The sequence below is a fragment of the Aspergillus oryzae genome, chromosome 2 (genome assembly GCF_000184455.2).
Source record: "Aspergillus oryzae RIB40 DNA, chromosome 2".
Taxonomy (NCBI): domain Eukaryota; kingdom Fungi; phylum Ascomycota; class Eurotiomycetes; order Eurotiales; family Aspergillaceae; genus Aspergillus; species Aspergillus oryzae.
In genome coordinates, this window is record NC_036436.1 from 1,330,100 (window position 1) to 1,351,573 (window position 21,474).

The 21,474-nt window shown below is 49.5% G+C and overlaps 5 protein-coding genes across 5 annotated transcripts; 4 read left to right on the forward strand and 1 right to left on the reverse strand.

Annotated features, from left to right (window-relative positions):
- Window positions 1-177: 177 nt before the first annotated feature.
- AO090001000513 (putative sister chromatid separation protein (Src1)) lies at window positions 178-2,470 on the forward strand (the record flags this gene model as incomplete). The annotated part of the gene is made up of 2 exons (XM_001818973.3): window positions 178-1,730; window positions 1,852-2,470. 2 exons carry the CDS (start codon window positions 178-180, stop codon window positions 2,468-2,470), a joined length of 2,172 nt encoding a protein of 723 aa, XP_001819025.3.
- Window positions 2,471-7,722: 5,252 nt separating this feature from the next.
- AO090001000515 (Zn(II)2Cys6 transcription factor) lies at window positions 7,723-10,149 on the forward strand (the record flags this gene model as incomplete). Its single annotated transcript, XM_023234586.1, has 3 exons — window positions 7,723-8,651; window positions 8,709-9,143; window positions 9,201-10,149. 3 exons carry the CDS (start codon window positions 7,723-7,725, stop codon window positions 10,147-10,149), a joined length of 2,313 nt encoding a protein of 770 aa, XP_023089695.1.
- A 1,103-nt stretch (window positions 10,150-11,252) lies between these two features.
- Window positions 11,253-14,558, forward strand: AO090001000516 (putative NRPS-like enzyme; the record flags this gene model as incomplete). The annotated part of the gene is made up of 3 exons (XM_001818975.1): window positions 11,253-12,337; window positions 12,388-13,387; window positions 13,437-14,558. The coding sequence occupies 3 exons, from the start codon at window positions 11,253-11,255 to the stop codon at window positions 14,556-14,558; spliced, it is 3,207 nt and encodes a 1,068-aa protein (XP_001819027.1).
- Window positions 14,559-14,930: 372 nt separating this feature from the next.
- Window positions 14,931-16,712, forward strand: AO090001000517 (uncharacterized protein; the record flags this gene model as incomplete). Its single annotated transcript, XM_001818976.3, has 1 exon — window positions 14,931-16,712. The coding sequence occupies one exon, from the start codon at window positions 14,931-14,933 to the stop codon at window positions 16,710-16,712; it is 1,782 nt and encodes a 593-aa protein (XP_001819028.3).
- A 930-nt stretch (window positions 16,713-17,642) lies between these two features.
- On the reverse strand, window positions 17,643-21,316 carry AO090001000518 (putative DNA damage repair protein Mus42; the record flags this gene model as incomplete). The annotated part of the gene is made up of 3 exons (XM_023234587.1): window positions 17,643-17,664; window positions 18,014-21,200; window positions 21,262-21,316. 3 exons carry the CDS (start codon window positions 21,314-21,316, stop codon window positions 17,643-17,645), a joined length of 3,264 nt encoding a protein of 1,087 aa, XP_023089696.1.
- Between the last annotated feature and the right edge of the window lie 158 nt (window positions 21,317-21,474).

A 21,474-nucleotide genomic window follows, 5' to 3' on the forward strand; every position in this document is an offset into this window, starting at 1 on the left:
GCCCCGCTCTGTTGCCCTGGATACCATAAATTTCAACGTCTGCCAATCTGTCATTTGACGAATTGCGAGGAACTAACGTCTATTTCGTGAAGATTTCAGATGAAATCCATCACCCACCTACATTTCATTATCGATAAAAGTTTGCTGTGGTGATCCTTGTAACTAGCAATTTCCACCATGGCGGATGACCTGGACTATCTTTCGCCTGATTTCGACCTTAATTCTCTCACAGTGCCACGCCTACGGTCCATTCTAGTCAGCCATGATATTCCATACCCGGCTTCTGCGAAGAAGGCGCAGCTCATACGGATTCTGGAGGATGAAGTTCTACCTCAGGCGAGGAGATTACTGCGGGACCGAGAGCGAGTGAGGCGAACGAGTGACGGGATTACAGATATGGGAAGTCGCGCGACATCGGTAGTTAGTGATTTCAATGACCGACGAGAGGACGATAGTAGAGATTCTATGCCGCCCCCACCAACACCTTCGACGGTCTCAACGGTAACTGGGGGAAGGCGAGGACGATCGAGGATAAGTACGCGAGCCTCGACCGCCGACGTTGATGATAGAAACATTCCTGCCACGCCGTCCACAATTTCTAGACGTATAGCACCGAGATCAGAGTCGAAGCGCCTTCGCGCATCCGAAAATCAATATTATCATGACACCCCTACAACACCAGTCGCCGCAGACACCGTTACTCCCCGGAAATCAACTGCCCGAAAACTACGGAGAAGCGAGATGACACCATCGACTGAGCCAGAGCCTATGTCACGGTTAATAAAAGAAGAGCCTAAGGAAGAGAGCGTCTTTACGTATGACAACCCATTTCAAAGTGGCAGTTCTCCTGCTCCGTGGTCCGAGAAAAAGCGAAAGAGTGGATCGCTACTACCGACGGAGAGCCCTGCTTTGGACCAGGGTCTCCGGGCTAGAAAGTCTGACGCGTTCATTAAACAAGAAGATGGTGCTACTGTATCCAGGCGATCTTCCTTCCAATTCCCCGTCTCGAAGTTGAAATCACCCCGTAAGCAACTTGAATCCATGTCGGACGATGACGAGAGTGAGCTCAGTGCTGGCGAAGAATTCACACCGGAAGAACAGCTTGCACTAGAAAGGGAGCAGGCGGACTTGTGGTACCCTTCTGCTCCGAACCAACAACAAATGCAAGGCTCAACGAGTCGCGCGGCTCCTTGGGTTATTATATTACTGCTGCTTGCTGGATTTGGTGTTTGGTGGCGAAAAGAGAAGATTGAGATTGGATTTTGCGGCATTGGAAAGCCTACTTGGTCATTGGCCGAGACTCGGATTCCTGAGTGGGCAAATGTCTTGGAACCTCAATGCGAACCCTGTCCTGCCCATGCATTCTGTTATCCCAATTTCGAGGCACTCTGCGAGAACGACTTTATTCTGAAGGCGCATCCTCTGTCTCTGGGAGGCTTAGTTCCCCTGCCTCCGACTTGCGAGCCTGACAGTGAGAAAGCGCGGCGCGTCAAAGCTGTTGCTGATAAAGCTGTGGAGGAGCTGCGTGACAGAAGAGCCAAATGGGAATGCGGGGAACTCGCAATTGACGGGCAAGGAGTAGAGGGGCCAGAGATCAGTGAACCAGATTTGAAGCAGGAGGTGGGAAGAAAACGTCGGAAAGGAATGAGTGATACCGAGTTCGATGATCTATGGAAGGGGGCCTTAGGTGAAATCCTCGGCAGGGAAGAGGTTATTACCCAAACGAAGACGTAAGTTGCTCTTTTCTTTCGATACATCGTCCCCACAACAGGTGGGTTTCTAGGCTAGCGCCAGAGGATTATGGTTTCTGACGTGTATACGGAACTAACAGAGGCGACACTACTATTACAGACCATCTTCTGTCGTCACCCTCACCTCGACATCAATTAGTCGGCTCCCCCTTACGTGCGCCTTCCGCCGCTACGTCCGACTCTCTCTCCTCGCGTATCGACTCCCTCTTTCAGTTTTAACCATCTGTGCATGCGCCGTGATGTATGCACGCTCGAGAGTCCTTTCTCGCCGGTCTGATATGGCACGAGTCCCGGAACTAGTAGCCACCACGCTCGATCGCCTTGCGACACAAGCCGCTTTGCATGCCCGTGGCGAAGCCCGTGAACCTTATATTCCAATTGGACAACTGCGCGACGACGTCCTTCGATCCGAATTGCGTGGCAGTCGACGTGAAGAACTATGGCGACGGGTTCGCAGTGTCGTTGAAGGGAATGCCAACATTCGAGCTGCCGTGCGAGAGGGTCGTGGTGGTGACGTTGCTCGCGTGTGGGAATGGATTGGCGGCATCGGCAGTGTTCGTGGAGACATTGAAGGATCCGCGACACGGCCGCGCGACAGCAGCAACCTGCATTTGTCGGCCTCACCTCATGAGCAAAGCCGTCAGTCGATGGACAGCCACGCCCATTCTCCAGATTCAGCACAGCCTCGTCGATGGGACGAAGGCAGGCCTATCTACTGAACACCGCTCTTTAGTGTCCTGAACCCTAACTCTTTATTCTTTTATTCGCATACTCTAATCATCTGCTCCTCTTCGTTCGTGGAATCTCTTGTTTACCGGCTTTTTCTTCATCTTTGGAAGGGCCCCTGTCTCTTCTATGAATGTTACGGATTTTCCTGACCGCCAACGGTTCTGTTTCACAGTAGATAGCTTCCAGTGTCCTTTTCTTTCTTTCTACTCTGGTATTGATAATGTCTTGGTACTTTACGGGCTTTTACGGACTGGTTGAATTCTTTTGGGTGGTTACATAGATGACAATAACGTGAAATCGTGGGTCTAAAAGTTGTCGTTGCCGATCCTGCTCCGGGAGGAGGAGGAGGAGGAGTAGTAGTAGTAGTAATAATAGAAGGAGTAGGGTGAGGAGGAAGATGTAACTCAGCCACCCTCAAGCCCCAGGCGTCATGCATCTCTTGGTTTAAGAGAAGAAACCGATACTGATTGGCTCGGCAGAAACCGAGATGCCCTATGCCGAAGAACGGCCTTGTTCCGAATACTCAGACTGTACCAGGACTAGTAAGTAGTTTGTCAGTGCGTCTTGACCGGCAGAGGCATTCTATCCCTTGGTTTAGATGATAAATTCTTAACGAACCTTCCAGACTCCAGAGATACTCTGACTCGTCAGGTGGTGGTAAAGTGGAGGGGGAATTTGCCACAGCTTCCTGAACCAATAGTGCACGATCCATGGGACCGGATTCTCGAGTTTATTTATTTTAAACGGGAGGAGTTTCTTTTGTTCATCTCGCCTGTTTTTGTCGATCAATCACTAGCGCATGGAATATTTCCTGTCCGTAGTCCTCGACAAGGTACATGGAAAGTACCGATCATGCGTGGAGAGATCCCCTCGTGACGAGGTAGTAGTCGGCAGTCGTGGCTTAGGGCTTCGCTTGTGGTGGTGGAGCTGAGGTTATTCTATACTTCCAAGTTGGGCAAGTGTCTGTATTAGGAAATCCCCTTCGTTTGTTGGGTTGGCAAGAGACTGCTTGCTATGTAGACTTGGTCTAGAAATTGTATACGAACTCAGGACGGGTCGAGTGGGGAATCGCAGACTCTCTTGCTTCTTCTTTTGTAATTTATTTATTTATTTATCTATGTATCTATTCATTTTTATTTAATTCTCTGACAGAGTTTCTCTATTTTGTGCCGTCTGAAGAGGTTGTGACTTGTATACTTGGGGAAATCGAGTAAAGAAAATGAATATCGGGCTGGACTCATTGGATGCATCGGGGGTCCTAACGGTACGACTTACTAGTCATGAAGATCCCTACTGTATCTCAACTACGACTCATACGACGCCATTCCCCAACGGGACTAGTGGCAGCTGTAAACAACCGGGCGGAGTCACGTGTGGTTGCATCTTTGTTTCGATCGTCAGGATTCGAGACTCTGCTGTAAGAGCTGTAAGGGAGTGACGATGTCTCGAACCGCATAATCTCCCCATCCCTATTGGGCTTTCATGACATCTGGCCTCGTCAACTTTATGTGGTACCGTGTTTAACAGCTGCTGGCCTCCCAGTTTAAGCTTCGATGACTGAACCATAACAACATGCCCGCTTGGTCAGGCGATCCTTGACGACCTTGATAATGTTCAACCAGGAAAGGGGGTCGTCACCTATCACGATGGAATAAACGTTACTGGTTTTCGATGAGAACGGGATCACGAAATGCTGCTCCCCCCCACCGGGCTAAACCCTTGGACGTCTACACATTTCTTATGATTCGTGCAACCCTAGCCAATCAAGTAATACGGAAAAAGTATCCGGGGTCAAGCGGCGATAGAATTCGTGCAGAACGCCTGCCCAGTGCCCACTACGTTTAGCCCCCGTGGCCACTGGGTCTTCTGCCGCCGAATCAGCAAGGCACCCCTTCGCCAGAGGATTTTGCGCGATCTGCATTGAAATCCCCTCGGGCGATGATGAACGGAGAAGGATTCAAGGTGAGAGATGAAATAGAGCCAATGAAAGAGCGTCCAGCAGACGGTGCGGTACAGAATCAGGTAGGACTACTTTGACCAGTATTACTCCGGACTACTGTCTACAACCGACATGAACGGAAACCCAACATGGTATCCCAATGGTTGTTCAACCATGGCGTCGGGCCCTCGGTTACATAATTCGATGGCTCCGTCATCCTAAGGACCCAACCAGGGATCCAGTCACTATACCATTTCACGAAGCGTATCGCAGTCCTGGTCGGGAATTTTCAGAGCCTAATGGTTGTTTCTACGTGCGGTGTCCCTTCGTTGTACCTGGAAACTGTCGGTTATCTTTTGGGAACGGCCCGTACGCAGTCCCCCGTGCGAGCTGTTAACTATTGCTTTCTTTTATTTTCTGTTTCCTTTTTGTTCTAGTTGCCATTTTATCTTTATCTTTATTTTTATTTTTCGCCTTTCTCCTGGTGCAGCGTCCACCCACCCGCCCACCTTAGTTCCTCTGGTGGCTGATAGCCTCTGGCAGTCAATGCAAGCACTGCAGAAGGATCTGCCTTAGTGTTTAACAGTTCGCCCATGATTCCTTTGGTTGAGTATGATCTGGTCGACCTCCTTAGGATAGATGCACCTCCTCGTGAGAAGCATGTAATAAGAAGTTCTATCGAGAACCTCACCAGGGACTTTTCTAGGTTCCCTCATCTCAATTCTGTTTTCGTCTTTTGTCATTGACTTGGTCTTCCTTTTCTTAATCAATATACCCTCTTATAGACCATGGCCCAACAAGGGTCAACCAGACCATTTCGCCCCATTGCACCGCGAACGCTTCCAGGTCCTCTGCCGCCGCCGCCTGCTCCTCCGGGAGGTGGAGTTGAAGAGGTCAAGATAAGGAGAGCATCCGCAGCTTGCACAGAATGCAAAAGACGTCGAACAAAGGTACCTATCTTTTCGTTTGATTGTCTTGAGGTGATATTATTCGTTATCGCCTTCGCTATGCTGCTAGCTCGGCTGGCCTCTGGCTTGTTACTGATTCCCTCCATATGAACTCTCGTTATTTTTCTACTAGGCTCTAATCTCAATGTTATTTTGCTATAGTGCAGCGCTGATACCACCGGCCCTCCCTGCACGGAATGTGCGCTCCATAGACGTGACTGTGTTATCGATGAGTTTGCGGACAAGCGGCGTAAGGTCGCGGCCAGACGTGCTCAGGAAGAATTACGATATTATCGCGGGTTTGTGGAGCAGCTGCTGAAGGCGATTCGGCACGGCGAGGGGACGGATGTGGAAGCGATTGTTGCCGTTATTCGGTCGGGTGCATCTCACGACGAAATTCGTGCTGTTGTCCGAGGGTTTCTGAAGCGGGACGCGAAAGGGGAGGACGATATGCCAGACGGCCTGGGGCAGGGAACAGAGACCGACGATACATCGAAAGACTTGACCCCGGAAAGCTGGTCTTAACCAAGGTTATTGGTTCTGCGTCAAACCGAGGAATCGAGCATCCATAACGACCACACATCGTTATACCGTGATTGATCCCCCTCTACATCTTTATAATCACAACCTGTTGTCGTTGGACTGGTCATTCGAGCGACGAACTTGTTTGCTTAAGAATCCTGCAGATCACTGCTGCGCAAGGCTTGATCCCTATATAAAAAGATACAAAAGGACGGAAAGAACCCTGGGAAGCTTATTGCGCATTCTTCTGAAGCTATTGACTACTTTATTTTATACTCTCTCCGCCTGTCTCCTTCGATCGCCTTTCTTCGAATAACCTCCCTTGTCCTCTCCGCGGTTTTCGGCAAATCAGAGCCATGTCCAAGGAGAACTTTAAGCCCATACACAAACCGCGCGATTCGTATTTTCCAGATCAGAATTACAAGATACCAGATTAAAGGGCCCTAGTTTCATTCTGTCTGCTATGACACCCTCTGCGGCAGGAACGCAGGTTGGCCGTCTTATCGGCTGGTGAGCCCACTGTTGTGAACCTTCTATTCAGCAAATCAAGGATTGCCGATCAGAGTTTGGGAGGACACAACATCAGCCCTTACTTCACGGGCGATGATGTTTATTTTCCTTTCTTGCTTTATCTCTTGTGACAGCGATGAATTTGGATCCTGTTCTCGCTCCACGCATTAGTCTCGAGAAATTGAAAACCAGCCCGCTATGTTCCTTCTCCGAGTGCAATCCCAGTATCGAATAGAGGATTAGTCGGTCTTAGATAGAGACCAACATATGGTCCAAACTGGCAGCGGTTGTCCTCGCAGGCTAAGCATCAACCATCAGGTCAGTGCACATACGGTTTGCCTGACCCTCTTCCACCTGGCAGTTAACTTGATCATCCTTCAGTTTCAATCGACCCTACCCCAAATATTGGACCTGTTCATGCTGTGATTCCGCCCACGAGCCAATGTTGGGCAATTGATGACCATACCAGTGCATACCTTAGCTTGGTGGTCTGTAATCGATCCCTCCCGGGAGCGCTGACACGAATCTCAGGGCAGGACGCACTAATCGCAGAAGTTATAGGCATGCTACTCACGGTCAGCTAATTCCGCCAGACGCTGTGTCCCTGGAGGGAACTTGACCGGGCTCTGCTAATACGGTGGGCCGTTATAACCGCAGCGGTGTTCCCTTCGGGGTTTTCGATTATGTATATTTCCGGGGCTTTCAGGGCCGGTACTCGCGGGTTGTTGGCCTCGTAACATTCTTTTTTGGCGTATGGCTACCCCTTCTGTTGCAGTTGGGAACCGTGGAAAGAAATCGCTCTCATATTCTCATATCCTCCTCGTCATGGGACCCGCCAATGGGTGACTAAGCCAACCAGGTGACCGGCAGATAACCGGCTTGTCTTGTTTCCGATCTTTCCCACTTTACATTATTACCACCGTCAATTAATCTTCGGTGCCCCTCTCGATAGAGTCTACGAGCGGGGCAGGCCTCAGAGTCGCGCTTGCCATGTTCCCTCCCTCAGTGAATGATCGTCAATTTACATATTCTTGAGAAAATAGCTCTGTGATGCATTTGTATAGATACTCCGGAAGTGAACCGCTTCGGCCCCGGATAATCTTTGCCGGACTGTGGAGTCACTTAAGTATACTTTAGTTCCAGACCCCCGCACGTCAACAAAATCCGTTCAATCCCCGGAAATTTCTCCTGATGAAAACTGCCATTCCACTTTCTCACGTTCAGCTTGAACAGGCGGAAAAAAGGAAAGACAGGGGCAGGGCGGGGCTATTACTCATGCAACCTTTAGTAGTAGCTTCTAAGTGACGAGCCTCCTACCGATCCGATGGCGACCAGTCTCATTAGGGCAGATGCGCAGCCGTCGCTCGGAAATGCTTATCATGCTAGAGCTACGGGTCTGGGGCCGAGCGGAAGCTTTCATCCGGGGCAGAAAAGGAAGGCATCTGAGTCATCATTAACGCCCAAGCCAAGCAATGCGAGACAGAAAATCACGAGAGCCTGTGATCACTGCAAGGAGAAAAAGACCCGGTGTACTGGAACACTTCCGTGTATGAGATGTACGAGACTCTCGCTTCCTTGCGAATACAATGCCGCGTACTCTAGAGGCCTTCCTCCAGAGCCTCTACCAGCGCCCCCATCGGTAGCAGCTGACTACGCAAACCAAGATCATGTTCTCTCGCCAACATATACTAATCGGAGCTTTTCTTCTCAGCGGTCGAGGAGGAGCTATTCCCGGGGTGCTGCTGGTTCGCGGCAGCAACCCAAGAATGGTGCTGAGGTCTCAGGTCGTAACTCACCCGACCCCGTGGTCACTGATTTCGAGGGCAATTACCTTGGACCGGCGTCGGGGGTCTCCTTCCTAAACCGTGTTTGGCGTCGCCTGCACCAGGACGAGATAGAGGCGGTTCCAGGTGACTTGCAGAAGGAGTCGTCTTCGAAAAGTACGTCGGTATTCATGTTTGGCGATAGACCCTACTCAGACGACCGGGAAGCTGGCTTTACCCTTCCCTCTATTGAGCGGGCCCGAGAGCTGGTTGAGATATATTTCGACTTCTCGATGGTCACATACCGTTTTTTACATAGAGGAACTGTGGAGGGTTGGCTGAAGCAAGTGTATGAAAGCAATATTTGTTCTCGGAATCCACCCACTGGCCCAATGGTAGCTCGAACAGCTATTCTCCTCATAATCTTCGCTGTAAGTTCGCTGCATGAAGAACTGAAACCAGAAAATGATATCGACGTTTGGAACGGAAGGTAAGCACGTATACTGGCGCTTTCACACATTCCCAAAGAAATACTGAACACTTGTAGCGAGCGATGGTACGCTGCTTCAAAATATCTGCTGTCCCTAGAGTCAGGACCTCCCCGGCTAGAATCGGTTCAAGCGAGGTTAGGTCAATGCCTCTACCTGCTTTCATCATCCCGAGCCAACGAATGTTGGTACGCTTTTGGGACTGCGCTGCAACTTGTGACGGCCTTGGGGCTGCACCGAAGATACCCTGCGAAGTCGTCGAAGAATGGCAATACGTACTTGGATCGTGAAATCCGTAAACGGATCTTCTGGAGTACTTACACTCTGGATAAATACCTCAGTGTCATGTTCGGGAGGCCGAGGCTAATCCACGAAGAAGATCATGACCAGGAACTTCCGGACGAGGTCAATGACGAAGATATGTCGCAGGACGATGCACGCCGAAGGACAGGGTCTCCTGACTGTATGATGATCGCATCCGTCCTCCACTACCGGTTTGTCCTCCCCTGAGTGTCTCATCCTGAGCTTGCAGCTCACCTCCTTGTTTGTAGACTAGGCCGCATACTCGGTGAAGTTTCCCGACAACTATACACGATCAATCCTCGATCACGAGAGCCACCTCTCGAAGTAGCTGTACGGCTCACTTCGGAGTTAGAGGAATGGAAAAGGGCCGCACCACCTTTATTCAACAGTGTTCGTGCCACAAGTCTCATCCCACCTCTTTGTAGGCAAAGCCAAGTTTTACAACTCGCATACTCGCATTCGATTATCCACGCCACCAGGTTATTTCTCCTGAATGATTTCACGGACCTCAGTCGCAGGCCGCCGGTCTCACATTCCACGGTAACAAACCATGTGCACAAATGTATAGGGGCTGCCGAAGACGTCATGAGGATAGTGGATACCCTTGGGAAGCAAGGCGTCCTGATCCGGTCCTTCTGGTTCACTCACTACGTGTGCTTCTGCGCCATCACGGTGGTGTATATATATACCATCCAACAATGTCAGCTATCCTCGTATCCCGATGCCTCGCGGAGTATGGAGGATAAAACATACTTGTGTTCATTATTCAACCTCGCCGAGGCTTGTCAGCAACATCTTGCGGAGGCTACCCGCAAGAACTGCCCAAGCCGTCGCTATAGCATCATTCTGGGGGAACTTAGATTGGAGGCACGTAGACAGACCGGTTCATATCTACGTTCGGATGCTCCTGCAAATACTTCACAGCCGCTTGCCACTACAGTTATCCAAGGTCAAGCCTCTATGGTCCAAAAAACTGCAAACCAAGCAGATATCCCACAACCGCTCCCGTCGGCTTCTCGCTCTGCAAATAACCCAGAAACCTTTGCACCTCCGGACACAGTGGAAGAAACATTTGATTTTGGCGAGGACTTTGGACTTCTGGATAATTTGGAAGGACTGAATTGGTGGACTCAGTTAGACTCCTGGGTGCGTTTCCACTTTTACTACACTTCGATGTTCCTATACCTCAGCACATAACTGACAGTTACATAGGCATTCTCCAACCTTTCAGCAGAGCCCTCGAACCTGGGTCTGTGATCATCGGGTCACAGTTCAAAAAATAAGCCCGAAGCCTATCATTTATAGTCTTTGCTAGCTAATGTATACATAGTGTCATTGGTATCATTTTGAAGACATGATCCATTAAAGACCCTAAAACGAAAGTTTGGCCTTTACACAGTCGAGTTCTTTCTTGCTAGATCTATGGATGCCGAAGTACAGGGCAGATCTAACAACTGTATATAGCTTGGCTTGAATCATCAACGTACTATCTAACGAAATATGTGCAGAAGTTCCTGAAGTTGTGATATAAATCTTCTGTCGCGTGATATTTATAGAGAGACTAGGCACATAGTAACAAGGTAATTGGCCTGAGAGGGTGGGCATTTATTGTTTCATCAATGTGAGAAAAGAAAAAGACGAAAAGAAAGGAAAGCTAACATTGAATTATGAATTATAAGGTAACTTGGAAACATACGTACCATGAAGAAGTGAGGATTATTTCACTGAGCGATTTCACGACACGAACGATATGATTGCTAAACCTCTGGCAGTTCCTGACCTCTGTTGATTGATAGAGCCAGTGTCCAGCGACTAAACTGTAGTTCTTAACTATTTCCTAATTTCCTAATTTCCTGGTTTTTTTTACGATCTATAAGTGGTGTGTGAGATCAATAATATACAGAAAATAGAATGCCATTTAATCTCCAACTTGGTATATCTCTAGTGGTTTCTATAGGTGCTGACATCAAGCCGCCGCAGTGGAGGCGTGACTGGATATATGCAACCACTCTAGATAAAGACCGTTATCCCGACATAAGCATCGTATCCGAGCGTCGATGAACTAACGGGCTTTGCTGCATGATCTACGTACTTAAACTATGGGAGTATGGCTATTGACGCTTGCCACCATATACCGCCGGATAAATATCCGAGCGCTTTGGGCATTTTCCGGCAGCACCAAAATGAAGCCTATCCTAAGAACCGGAACCTATGATGGAATCGGCTGTTTTCCGCAGTTGTACCTTGATTGAAACCTACTTAAGCCATGCGTTTCCACTCCATCTTCAGCTACCTGTGTAATGCTTGGTGCGAACGAGGATACCTTCTACAACCCGCTGGAGCCTCCAGTGACGAATGTATCAAAGATGATTACTGCAACTGCCCCCCATAGCACACCGTTGCCTAAGCCGATATTGAAAAATGCGAGTTTCAACCATGATCCGGATCGGGTACCACTCACAGTCGACGAGCTCGTCCGAAGCCGTGCATCTCTTGGTTCAGAACAACCCGTGATATGTTATCCAAGGACCGGCATTGAATATGTGGACTACCCTTTGCGCCAACTAGACATCTTCTCCTTTCGGGTCGCTGGAGCCATAGCTGCTAAGGTCCCGTCTCGGGCTTCCTCGAGAGACACCCCAACAGTTGTTTCACTATTGGGAACCTCCGACCTCAGCTACCTTGTTATGCTCCTCGCAGTGGCGAAGCTGGGACACACCGGACTGCTTCTCTCAACCCGGATCTCTATCGAAGCTTACGTGTCATTGTTGGAAAGAACAAACTCGCGCCATGTTTTCATCCATGAATCTTTTAAAGCCACAGCCGAGGAGCTCAAGCAGCGGCTCCCGGATCTGCAAGTTGAGGTGATCCCAACACAGGAATTCTTCAATTACCCGATTCCAGAGGGGAACGTCGATACGAACATGGTTCCCTGGCTAGATCCTGTGGCCGAATCCAAACACCTGGCGTGGATCATTCACTCCAGTGGCTCAACTGGTCTCCCAAAACCGATCTACCAGACTCAAGCAGCGGCCGTCAGGAATTATTCCGGTCATATGAATATGTCTGGATTCATAACTTTACCACTCTACCATAATCATGGAATCAGTGTACTGTTCCGGACAATCTACTCATCAAAGAGGCTCTATCTCTACAACGCTGAACTTCCGCTCACCCGGCAGCACCTGCTGGATATTATGCAAGCGCATCCTCTCGAGATCTTCTATGGAGTACCGTACGCCTTGAAATTGCTCGCCGAGACAGAGGAGGGTATTGCTGCTCTTGCACAGTTCAAGGCGGTTATGTTCGGAGGATCTGCGTGCCCGGACTCGTTGGGAAACCTTCTTGTTGAGAACAACGTTAACCTTATAAGTCACTACGGATCGTACGTATACGTAGATATAATGGTTGACCTTTGGCTAACTTGGACTGTAGAACGGAAACTGGTCAGCTGATGACCTCCTTCAGGCCGCGGGAGGATAAAGAATGGGACTACCTAAGGCCTTCCGAGGCAGTAAAGAAATATCTGCGATTTGAGGAGCGCTACCCGGGGATATTTGAACTGATTTGCCTCGACGGTTGGCCTTCGAAGGTCATTTCCAATCGACCAGATGGGTCCTATGCCACCAAGGATCTGTTCGTGAAGCATCCGACCCTGGAAGCGTATAAGTATTACGCCCGGCTAGATGACACGATTGTCCTCGTCAACGGAGAAAAGGTTAACCCCCTTGATATGGAAGGAAGGGTCAGACAGCTCAATACAATCTCCGAGGCTATTGTTTTCGGAGCAGGCAAGGCTAGCATCGGGCTGGCGGTTGTTCGTGCGCCTGGGACTGCCTCCATGCCTGATCAGGAACTTATTGAGAGTATCTGGCCCGCCGTCGAGGCGGCACATGAAGCAATGCCAGCGTACGGACAGCTCTCGAAAAGCATGGTCCGCGTGTTACCGGAAGATACACCTTACCCGCGCACGGACAAGGGAACCATTATCCGACAAAGATTCTACAAAGAATTCAGCAATCTGATCGAAGAAGCATATGAGGCGGAGGATGCCATGAGTGGATCGCTTGTCCTATCCGAAACCGAGCTCAAGGCCTTCCTCAAGGATCAGTTACGTGACATTCTTGCGCACAGAAAGGAAGATGAACTGACGGAAGATGCCGACTTCTTTGCCCTTGGAATGGACTCCCTCCAGGCTACCCAGCTTCGATCTATCCTCATGAAAACGCTCAATACTAACGGCCAAAAGCTTGGCCTGAATGTGGCGTTTGAGCATCCTACAATCGGGTCTTTGGCTCGCCACCTTGATTCCCTTCACTCAGGAGCTACAACTGATGTTCAGTCTGTCGAAGATCAAATGGCCGAATTGATATCGAAGTATAGCGACTTCCAGAAACACGTTCCAATGTCGAATGGCTTAGACGGGAGATATATTGTAGGTTCTCTAAACCAGCTCCCGAAGAATCGAAACTAACACAATGCAGGTTATCACAGGTGCTACAGGTTCATTAGGAGCTCACGTAGTCAGGAAGCTTTCTGTCCGTCCAGAGGTGCAGAAGATCTACTGTCTTGTCCGCGCCGGCTCACCAATCGAAGGCTACAGTCGGGTACTCCAATCCATGCGCAGTCGCCGCGTGTTTGATGGCCTTACGGACGTTGCCAAACAGAAAATCGTTGCTCTTCCATCCGACCTATCTCAGGCGACTTTGGGACTAGATGCTACAACCTACAGTACCTTGACCTCGGAGATCACTGATGTCATTCATTGCGCCTGGTCTGTAAACTTCAACATGCACCTCAGCAGCTTCGAGAAGGACAGCATCGGAGGTCTCAAGAATCTCCTAGACCTATGTCTCAAGGCCCAACGACCAGCCCCAGCCTCATTTAACTTCTGTTCTTCAATCAGCTCAGTGGTGGGTACGGTCGAGGACGACATTTCCGAAGCACTCCCTAAGAAACTCTCATATGCCCAAAACATGGGCTACGCCCAATCAAAGCTCGTAAGCGAACACATATGCATGAACGCCGCACAACAAGCGGGCATCTGTGCGAGAGTACTCCGAATCGGCCAGGTGATTGGTGACCAAGACCACGGTGTCTGGAACTCAACAGAGGCCATCCCACTCATGCTACAAGCCGCAACAACTATCGGGGCACTCCCGAAACTCAACGAGTCACCTCTGTGGCTCCCAGTGGACACAGTTGCGGGCACTGTCACTGACATTTCCCTATCCAGCACGGCGATCTCCAAGCCCGACGCAGAGCTTGTCTTCAACATCGTCAGCCATCACCCGTTCCACTGGACAAAGGACCTCCTCCCCTATGTTCGCGAGGCAGGTCTTGAGTTCGAGGAGCTAGAGCAACGAGACTGGATCCACCGCTTGAGAACATCGAACCCGGACCCCGTCGCCAACCCGCCTATCAAGCTTGTTGATTTCTTCGCAAGCAAGTATGACACCGATAAGCCACGACGGTCGTTCAACTGGCATACTGAACGGGCAAGGGAAGTGTCAAATACTTTGGCAGATGCAAGGCCTCTGGATCGGGAGCTTGTGGGAAAAATGATAGAGTATTTCCGGAAGGAATGCTGGTCTCTGAAGAATTGATTTGATCTGATTTTTCTATTTTCCATAATGTATCTACATTTATCTCCTTTTATATTTAGAAATCCTGTTTGAAGACTAACTCGATTAAGGTTGCCGCTAGCGCACTCGTTGACCCGTTTGGGTTTAGTTGATTTTCTCTTTTCTACTGAAGCATTGATCATCACTTGAAAGTAACTCTCCTATACTTCCATCTCATCTAAATGCCTGAAATTATGTCTGCAATTCCCTAAGAGCATTTCGATTGGGGGAATCCCTCTTGGATGATTGCATGCTATACGATGTACGCGCCGCTACCCCGACGGCCCCGGAAAACCAACATTAGCAGAAGCAGAAACGGTTGCGTTCCTTGTCGACAGAAAAAGCGCAAGGTAGATGGGATCACCGCCAATTTCAGACGCAGGTGCACTTACTGATACTATTAGTTTCCAGTGCGATGAAGCTCGGCCACAATGTATCCGATGTGCTCGTACAGGGGCTATGTGCTGGTTCCAGAAGACGCCGCTACGGTTTCGTTCCGTGGATACGAATAAAAGCATAGGGTCGAAAGCCTTGGAGGGTGACCGGTCGAAATATGATGTGATCACCATAGATGGACCATCTAAGCCTGTGCGACATGGTGGTTGGCAGGGGCTTAATGGTTGCAGTTCACGCGCAGAGGACTGCTTGTTTTCATATACCATCCTGGAGCCTGCTTCGCCGCTAAATGAGAAGGAGCAAATATCTTTACAGGACAGCCCTATAGGCAAGACTACTGAGCAACTGTATTTATCCTACTTCACACAAGAATTGATGAGCATGTTGCCGGAAAGCGTCCGAGCGGTTGCCTCCAGGATGACAGAACTGTCTGGTCTTCGTGAGGCTGCCATCGCCCTCTCCGCTGCCCGACTGGCATCCATCGAAAGCGCACCACAACTGTCACCGCTACGGAAACCTCGTTTGCAGCACTTTTCTGAAGCGCTTAGTCGATTTATCTCCGCGGTCCAGCAGATCCGATCTCATCCTACGGATATAGAGAATGTGCTCGCCGCAGTCATACATCTGGTTCTCTTCGAATTAGAAGTAGGGACACTCTGGGGTGTCTGTTGCCATGTTTCCGGGCTCGAGAACTTGCTCAAGCTGCACCAGGATGTTCTAATGGAGTCACACTATGGTCGAACTCTTCTGCGAGCTGGTGCTTTTCTCGGGATACGGACTCTATTCTTGCTGAGTCCGCTCACTTCGTTCGATATTGAACCTGCGACAGGGAGGTACTTTCAGAGACTATTCGACGGAATAGCTCAGCCACAAGAGATCATATATATAAATATGACCAGAGCTGTATCGATGACGACGCGTCTTATTCTGACTCACTGCATGCAGTATGATCATGAGACCTGGAATATCGTGGCGGGCAAGGTCTATAATCAATTCCTAGATGCCCCCATGCAGCCAGCGGATACTTCCATATTACCTGAAACAACCGAAGGACGAGATATCTTTATATACCTGAAAGAATTAGAGGAGCGAAATGAATCCGTCATCTCCGATTCGAGCTACGAACCGCTCGACACGATGCTTTCAAAATTAAGAGGGTCGAGGCCCCACAATATGCACTCCTTTCTCAATATCCCCGGTATAAATCCAATCAGATTCGATCAATGTGAAGACGCCATCTTCCACGCCATATATGCTCTTACGCATATCTACTGCGACGGGGAGCTTCTCCAAAGTCTACTCTACCAACAGGAAATCGAAAGCAATCTCCATGTGGCCGATTATGTAAAGATGATCCTTGGTATCGCAAAAGGTTACAACCCGGCAAGCTGTTTCTGCGACAGTGTCTACAACATCAACATTAGCTGGGTATTGATCTTGCTAGCCTTGCGTTGGCCAACTGAGGAGGTCATGATTTACCTCAAAGATGACTTCCTTCCGCGTTTACAGGGCACGGATACTCTGCGGGAGGACACAGTAGGGTCACTACCATCCTTCTCGCGGATCGTGAATGTATTACACACGGAAACAAAACGTGGCCGCAGAATTTACACAATGCAACCTGTCTACGCAGACTCTGATGAGCAGGAGCATTTCTTCCTGATGAACCAGGTGAAAGGATATGCGATCCATGGCCGAGACAGTGAGGGTCACTTCTTCAATGACTATGTCTCTACTTGATACTGGGCTTTGCTCAGCACGTACGTCCTCGTTAACATCTTCTGCTTGGCCTAATCCGAAGGGATCCCCTAAGCAAGCGCACATACTATACACATTCCAACCAAGCAAAGCAAGACCAGTCTATATAGGCAAGAAATATACAAAAGACCCAAGAACCACACAACCTAACCTTTATAACCAAGCCCAAACCCCTACTTCAACCCACCATCCCCTCTCCCCACTACACCCCCCAGTCCCAACCTCTTATCCATCAAAAACTCCCTCCCTCCAGCCCGATAATACCCCAATCCCAACCTCCTCTCCTCCCCATCCACCCGATCATCAAACGCATTCCGTCGTCGAAAGAATACACAACACACTGTAATCCCAACTAACAGAACCCTATTCCTATAAGCTTTTCTGTCCCAACAATTGTCCCCATGTATTTGAGGATTCTAGGGTCGATACTTACGTTCCCAGGATTATGGCCGGGATGCCGGCTGTTAGGAAAGCGCTGGTTGGTTTCTCGCAGGGAGCGCTGGTGGGGTCTGAGTCTGTGGTGCAGGTTCGCGGGTAGGGGGGCATTTGTGCTTTGTTTTTGTTTTTATTTTATTTTTCTCAGATATGTGTGTAGGTTCTTCGGTGATAGTGTTCGGTTAATTGAGAGGAGGTGATTGAATAGAAGATTCCATGGGTGGATTGTGGTGGTTGTTAGACTTTCATATATATATGTAGTCATGGTGGTATGAGATTTATGGTGTATATAGGTAGACTTGGGGCTATGGATCTGGACTAACCGGATGAGGTGAACCGGTGCGCTGGTGCTTGAGTTTCATGTTATAAATATTAGATTTGGAAGAGTCGTGTTCCAGAGTGCTTCATTCAACTGAGTGGGATGAGTTGTGATCATTTGGGATTTACATTCAATACGTTATATAACGGGAAAGTCATTTATACACCAAGGATATTGGGCCTGTGGAAGATAAAATAGGTAATTGTGGCTTTTCTAAAAACACCGTAACCCATGCTTTGCACCAAAACTCCATGTCGTCAAGGATATATCAGCGTAACGGGCGTTGCCATATAAATACAGCCTTAGAAATATATATACATGAGCAGGTTACGAGAATTCCACAGGAGGTAAGCCTCTTTCCGCCAATCCCGCGAGGATATTCTCTTGGAGTAACTTCAACGCACCATCCCATGCGATTGTACTCTGGGAGCCACGGGCCAAGCCCACCGGGGAACCTTGTCCATCGGGCGGCTCGCTAATCTCATCTTTGGCATCTTCGACTAGCCACATCAGCCAGCGAACAACCGACACAGCCTTGTCGACGTCCTTCTCATCGATGACGACACGTTTCACGTACCGAGCGAGTGATTCTACGTCCTCGTCGAAGGGTCCATCATCGGCGAAGGTTGCGTGCCAGGCGCTGACAGCATCCCGCAAATCAGACAAGTTGGAGAGTTTTTGGGAGGTGAAGGTGGGCCTCTCGGGCAAAGGTGGTAGACAGAGGCGCTTTTGTGGCGCAGAAGGTTCAGAAGCCGATGGCTTATTCTGTATTCTCTGGGCGGCGCTACCGGGACGCTGTAGCATCCGAGATCTTTTCTGCTCTTCAAGTACTTCACGACGGATGTCCTCGGGTAGTGCTGCAAGGAACTCCTCGGATACACCATTCTGTTCCACTGAAGGGGATTCTTGCCTTTTAGGGGGGTCCTCATCAAGATTAGGGGTGGGTGTAGTAGATCTCGGGACGGCGAAACTTGAATGAGTGAGTCGTAGGTTGCCGACTGCTTTAGTACTTGGGCGACCGCGCTTTCTCTTCGTCGGCGTCGTCGGCTTCTTCAATTTGAGTGAGCCAGACGAAGAGGGGCGGGAGGTCGAGGTAGCTGGTGCTACTGAGGCTGTAGTTTGCGGGCCATTGGTCCTTGAGGACTGATCATAGTAACCCAGGACTTCAGCTCGCACATCGTCTGGTAAAGCAGCTAAAGCATCTGGATCTAGCTGGGATTGAGGAGGGAGTGTTGTGCCATCGAAAGGGTGTGCACGCCGACTCGGAGGGCAAGGTGGCTTCGCTTGCGATATAAGTTTCGATCGAATGTCATTTGGAAGTTCAGCAACAACTTTCGGGTCAGGCTGGGATGGCATTATAAACTGAGTTCCCGATATATTTAGTGGTTTGTGATTGCGGTCGTTCAAAGACGGCCTATGGATGACGGAATCAGTCTCTCCTTTGCGAGGACTGGCCAAGTCATCTGGATCGTGGCTTTTGTGGATGTTTCTGCGAGCGGGAGATGTCTTGAAGTTCAGCTGTTGTTGGCTATTGTCGAGATTTCCCATGTTCCCAGGTTTAAGAGGTTCCAGTTTAGTCATTTGAACCCCTAGACCTCTGAGATCGCCGGGCGTGATGGCAAGACTTCTTAGCATAGAAACAGCCTCTTTCCCCAGCGTTTCTGCTGCATTGGTGGCTACCCCAAGTATCACACTCTTGTTGAATACATCACACTTCCCATGGCCTAAATGTTTGACTGGCTCCAGGGGTGCATCCGCTGCCCTTCTCATGACCTTTAGGGTCAACTGCTTGCCTTTAACTAGGTTTTCAACGAGTCTCCGGTGTAATTCTTCGCACAGAGATTGCACAAAATCGTCGGCTTGAGCTTGGTTGACGAAACGAATACCCCAGTTGACCTCGGCAGAGACAGATTTCCTCATTACCTCACTCCCAACTTCTGTGCGGTCGATTCCCCGAGCATAATCCCAGATCTTCGCTCCAAGCTTCGGCCCAAGCGTAGAAGTAAGTTTTTCACGCGTAAGTTCCCTCACGTCCTTCACAAGCTTAACACCGAGTTCTTCAAGTTTGCCTCCCAGACTGTGCCCAACACCCGGTAGGTCTTGGACTGTCAGGCCCCCGATAAAGTCTAGAACAGCGTCGGGTTTGAGTTGGAATTGTCCAGCGGGCTTTGCTTTGCGCAATGCAACCTTTGCCTGTAGAATGTTCCCACCGATTCCAATCGATACAGCACAGCCTGTTTTGTGCTTCACAGCCTCCCGCAGGCTCTGGGCTATCTCGTCTGCCTTTGCTTGTTCCCGATAAAGCGAACCCTCTGAGATACCCCTGCCATCTGATCCACCAGCCTCCAAGCACTGAGTAGTGACATCAATGAGTGCTTCGTCAATACTCACACTTTGCACAATTCCGTCTAGGGAAAGGATGGCACTGTAAAATTTCTGACTTGCCTCTTCATATGCAGGGAAATCATAAGGCAACACCTTTAAATCAGGACACGCCTGTAGAGCTCCCTTCATCCACATCCCATTCTTAACCCCATGTGCACGAGCTGCATAGTTGCAACTTGCAATTTCTGAGCCAGAGCCGGTGCCGTGCGCAACAGCAACTGGCTTTCCTTCATAACCCGGATTTCTTAAAGTGGATACAGCCGCAAAGAAGCAGTCAAAATCCACGTGCATAATATATCGTCTTGCGCCAGGAGCACTTTTCTTCTTCGCCGGTTGAGATTGCAATTTCTCCTTCGTTGCTGCTTGAAGCTGGGCCTTCAGCTCAGCTTTCCACGTAGATAGGTGATGCAAACGAGATTCCTTATAGAATTGCTGAAGAAAATCTGGATTGACAACGCTTGAGTTCCTCATGCGTGGATCTGATAAAAGTTGCGCATTGTATGCTTCGGATGACATGTCCGGCTTGGCAGGAGAGGGGGATGAGGCAGGCTTTACGATTGCTTTAGATTTTGGTGACATGCTACGACTAGGGTTACGGGCCGTATCGCTTAATCTTGACTCGTGATCTCGTGCTTGGTCTTTCTGAGGCTCTTCTGGAAGGGGGATTTTGTTCGTCTCGTCTGTAGAGCTGAAACTTGGGAAGTCGCCGTAATCCGACTGAGACGTAGCTTTGAGCGACGAACCAGCAGCGCTATGCGGCTCAGCGATAGATACCGATGGCTGCATATTAACATCGTCCACTATGTCTAGCTCCTTTGCTCGAGAGGTGTACGGACTTGGAAATGCTTGATCTTTGTAGCTCGAAGGCGGGCAATTCGTCTGACTGAGAATACGGCCATTGTCGAATTTGAGAACTTTCTGAGCGTAGCCCTCGTCCACCACCCTGAAAGAATCCCAGGGAAGTATGCGTCCGGCTTTAATACTTTCCACCACCCATGCTGGTTTTACAATACGATATCTTCGAAACTCCTCTCGCTTCTTTGGCGTGAGAGAGCTTGCGATGATATGGGTGGCCGCCGTCTTGCCGTCGAGATACTGGAGGAAACCGCCGCCATGGCTTACAATTAGGCGATGAAGGTCCTGCAGAGACGGTTGAGTGTAACCATTTACGTGCGCAACCACGCCGCGAAAGATTGGGGGGCAATCCGATACCGAGGAACGAATCTCGGCATCTAAATTCTGTAACTTGATTTTCTTGCGACGCATATAATCACGATGCCCCCCAAAGGCCGAAGCCCCATATTCTTCGCCTTCTTCATTGTCAAAGGTGTCTAGAAAGTAGCAAGTTAAAATCACTGACATCATAGCCTTGAAGAGGGTCAACGAACGTACGGTTTGCAATCCGCTTGCGCACGGTGCTAGAGTTTGCGTCAAGCAAAGAGCCCATGATGGGCTAGAGACCGGTTCTCATGATACTGACCCACAGCGTCAGCAATTTATGGACAAGAAACGAAGGCGACGAGAGAACTTTGGACCAGACACGCGGTGGCGGCTGAGCTTCGTGACGAGCGGAACGAAGTCATGTGATGCGGTGAGCTACCAGGC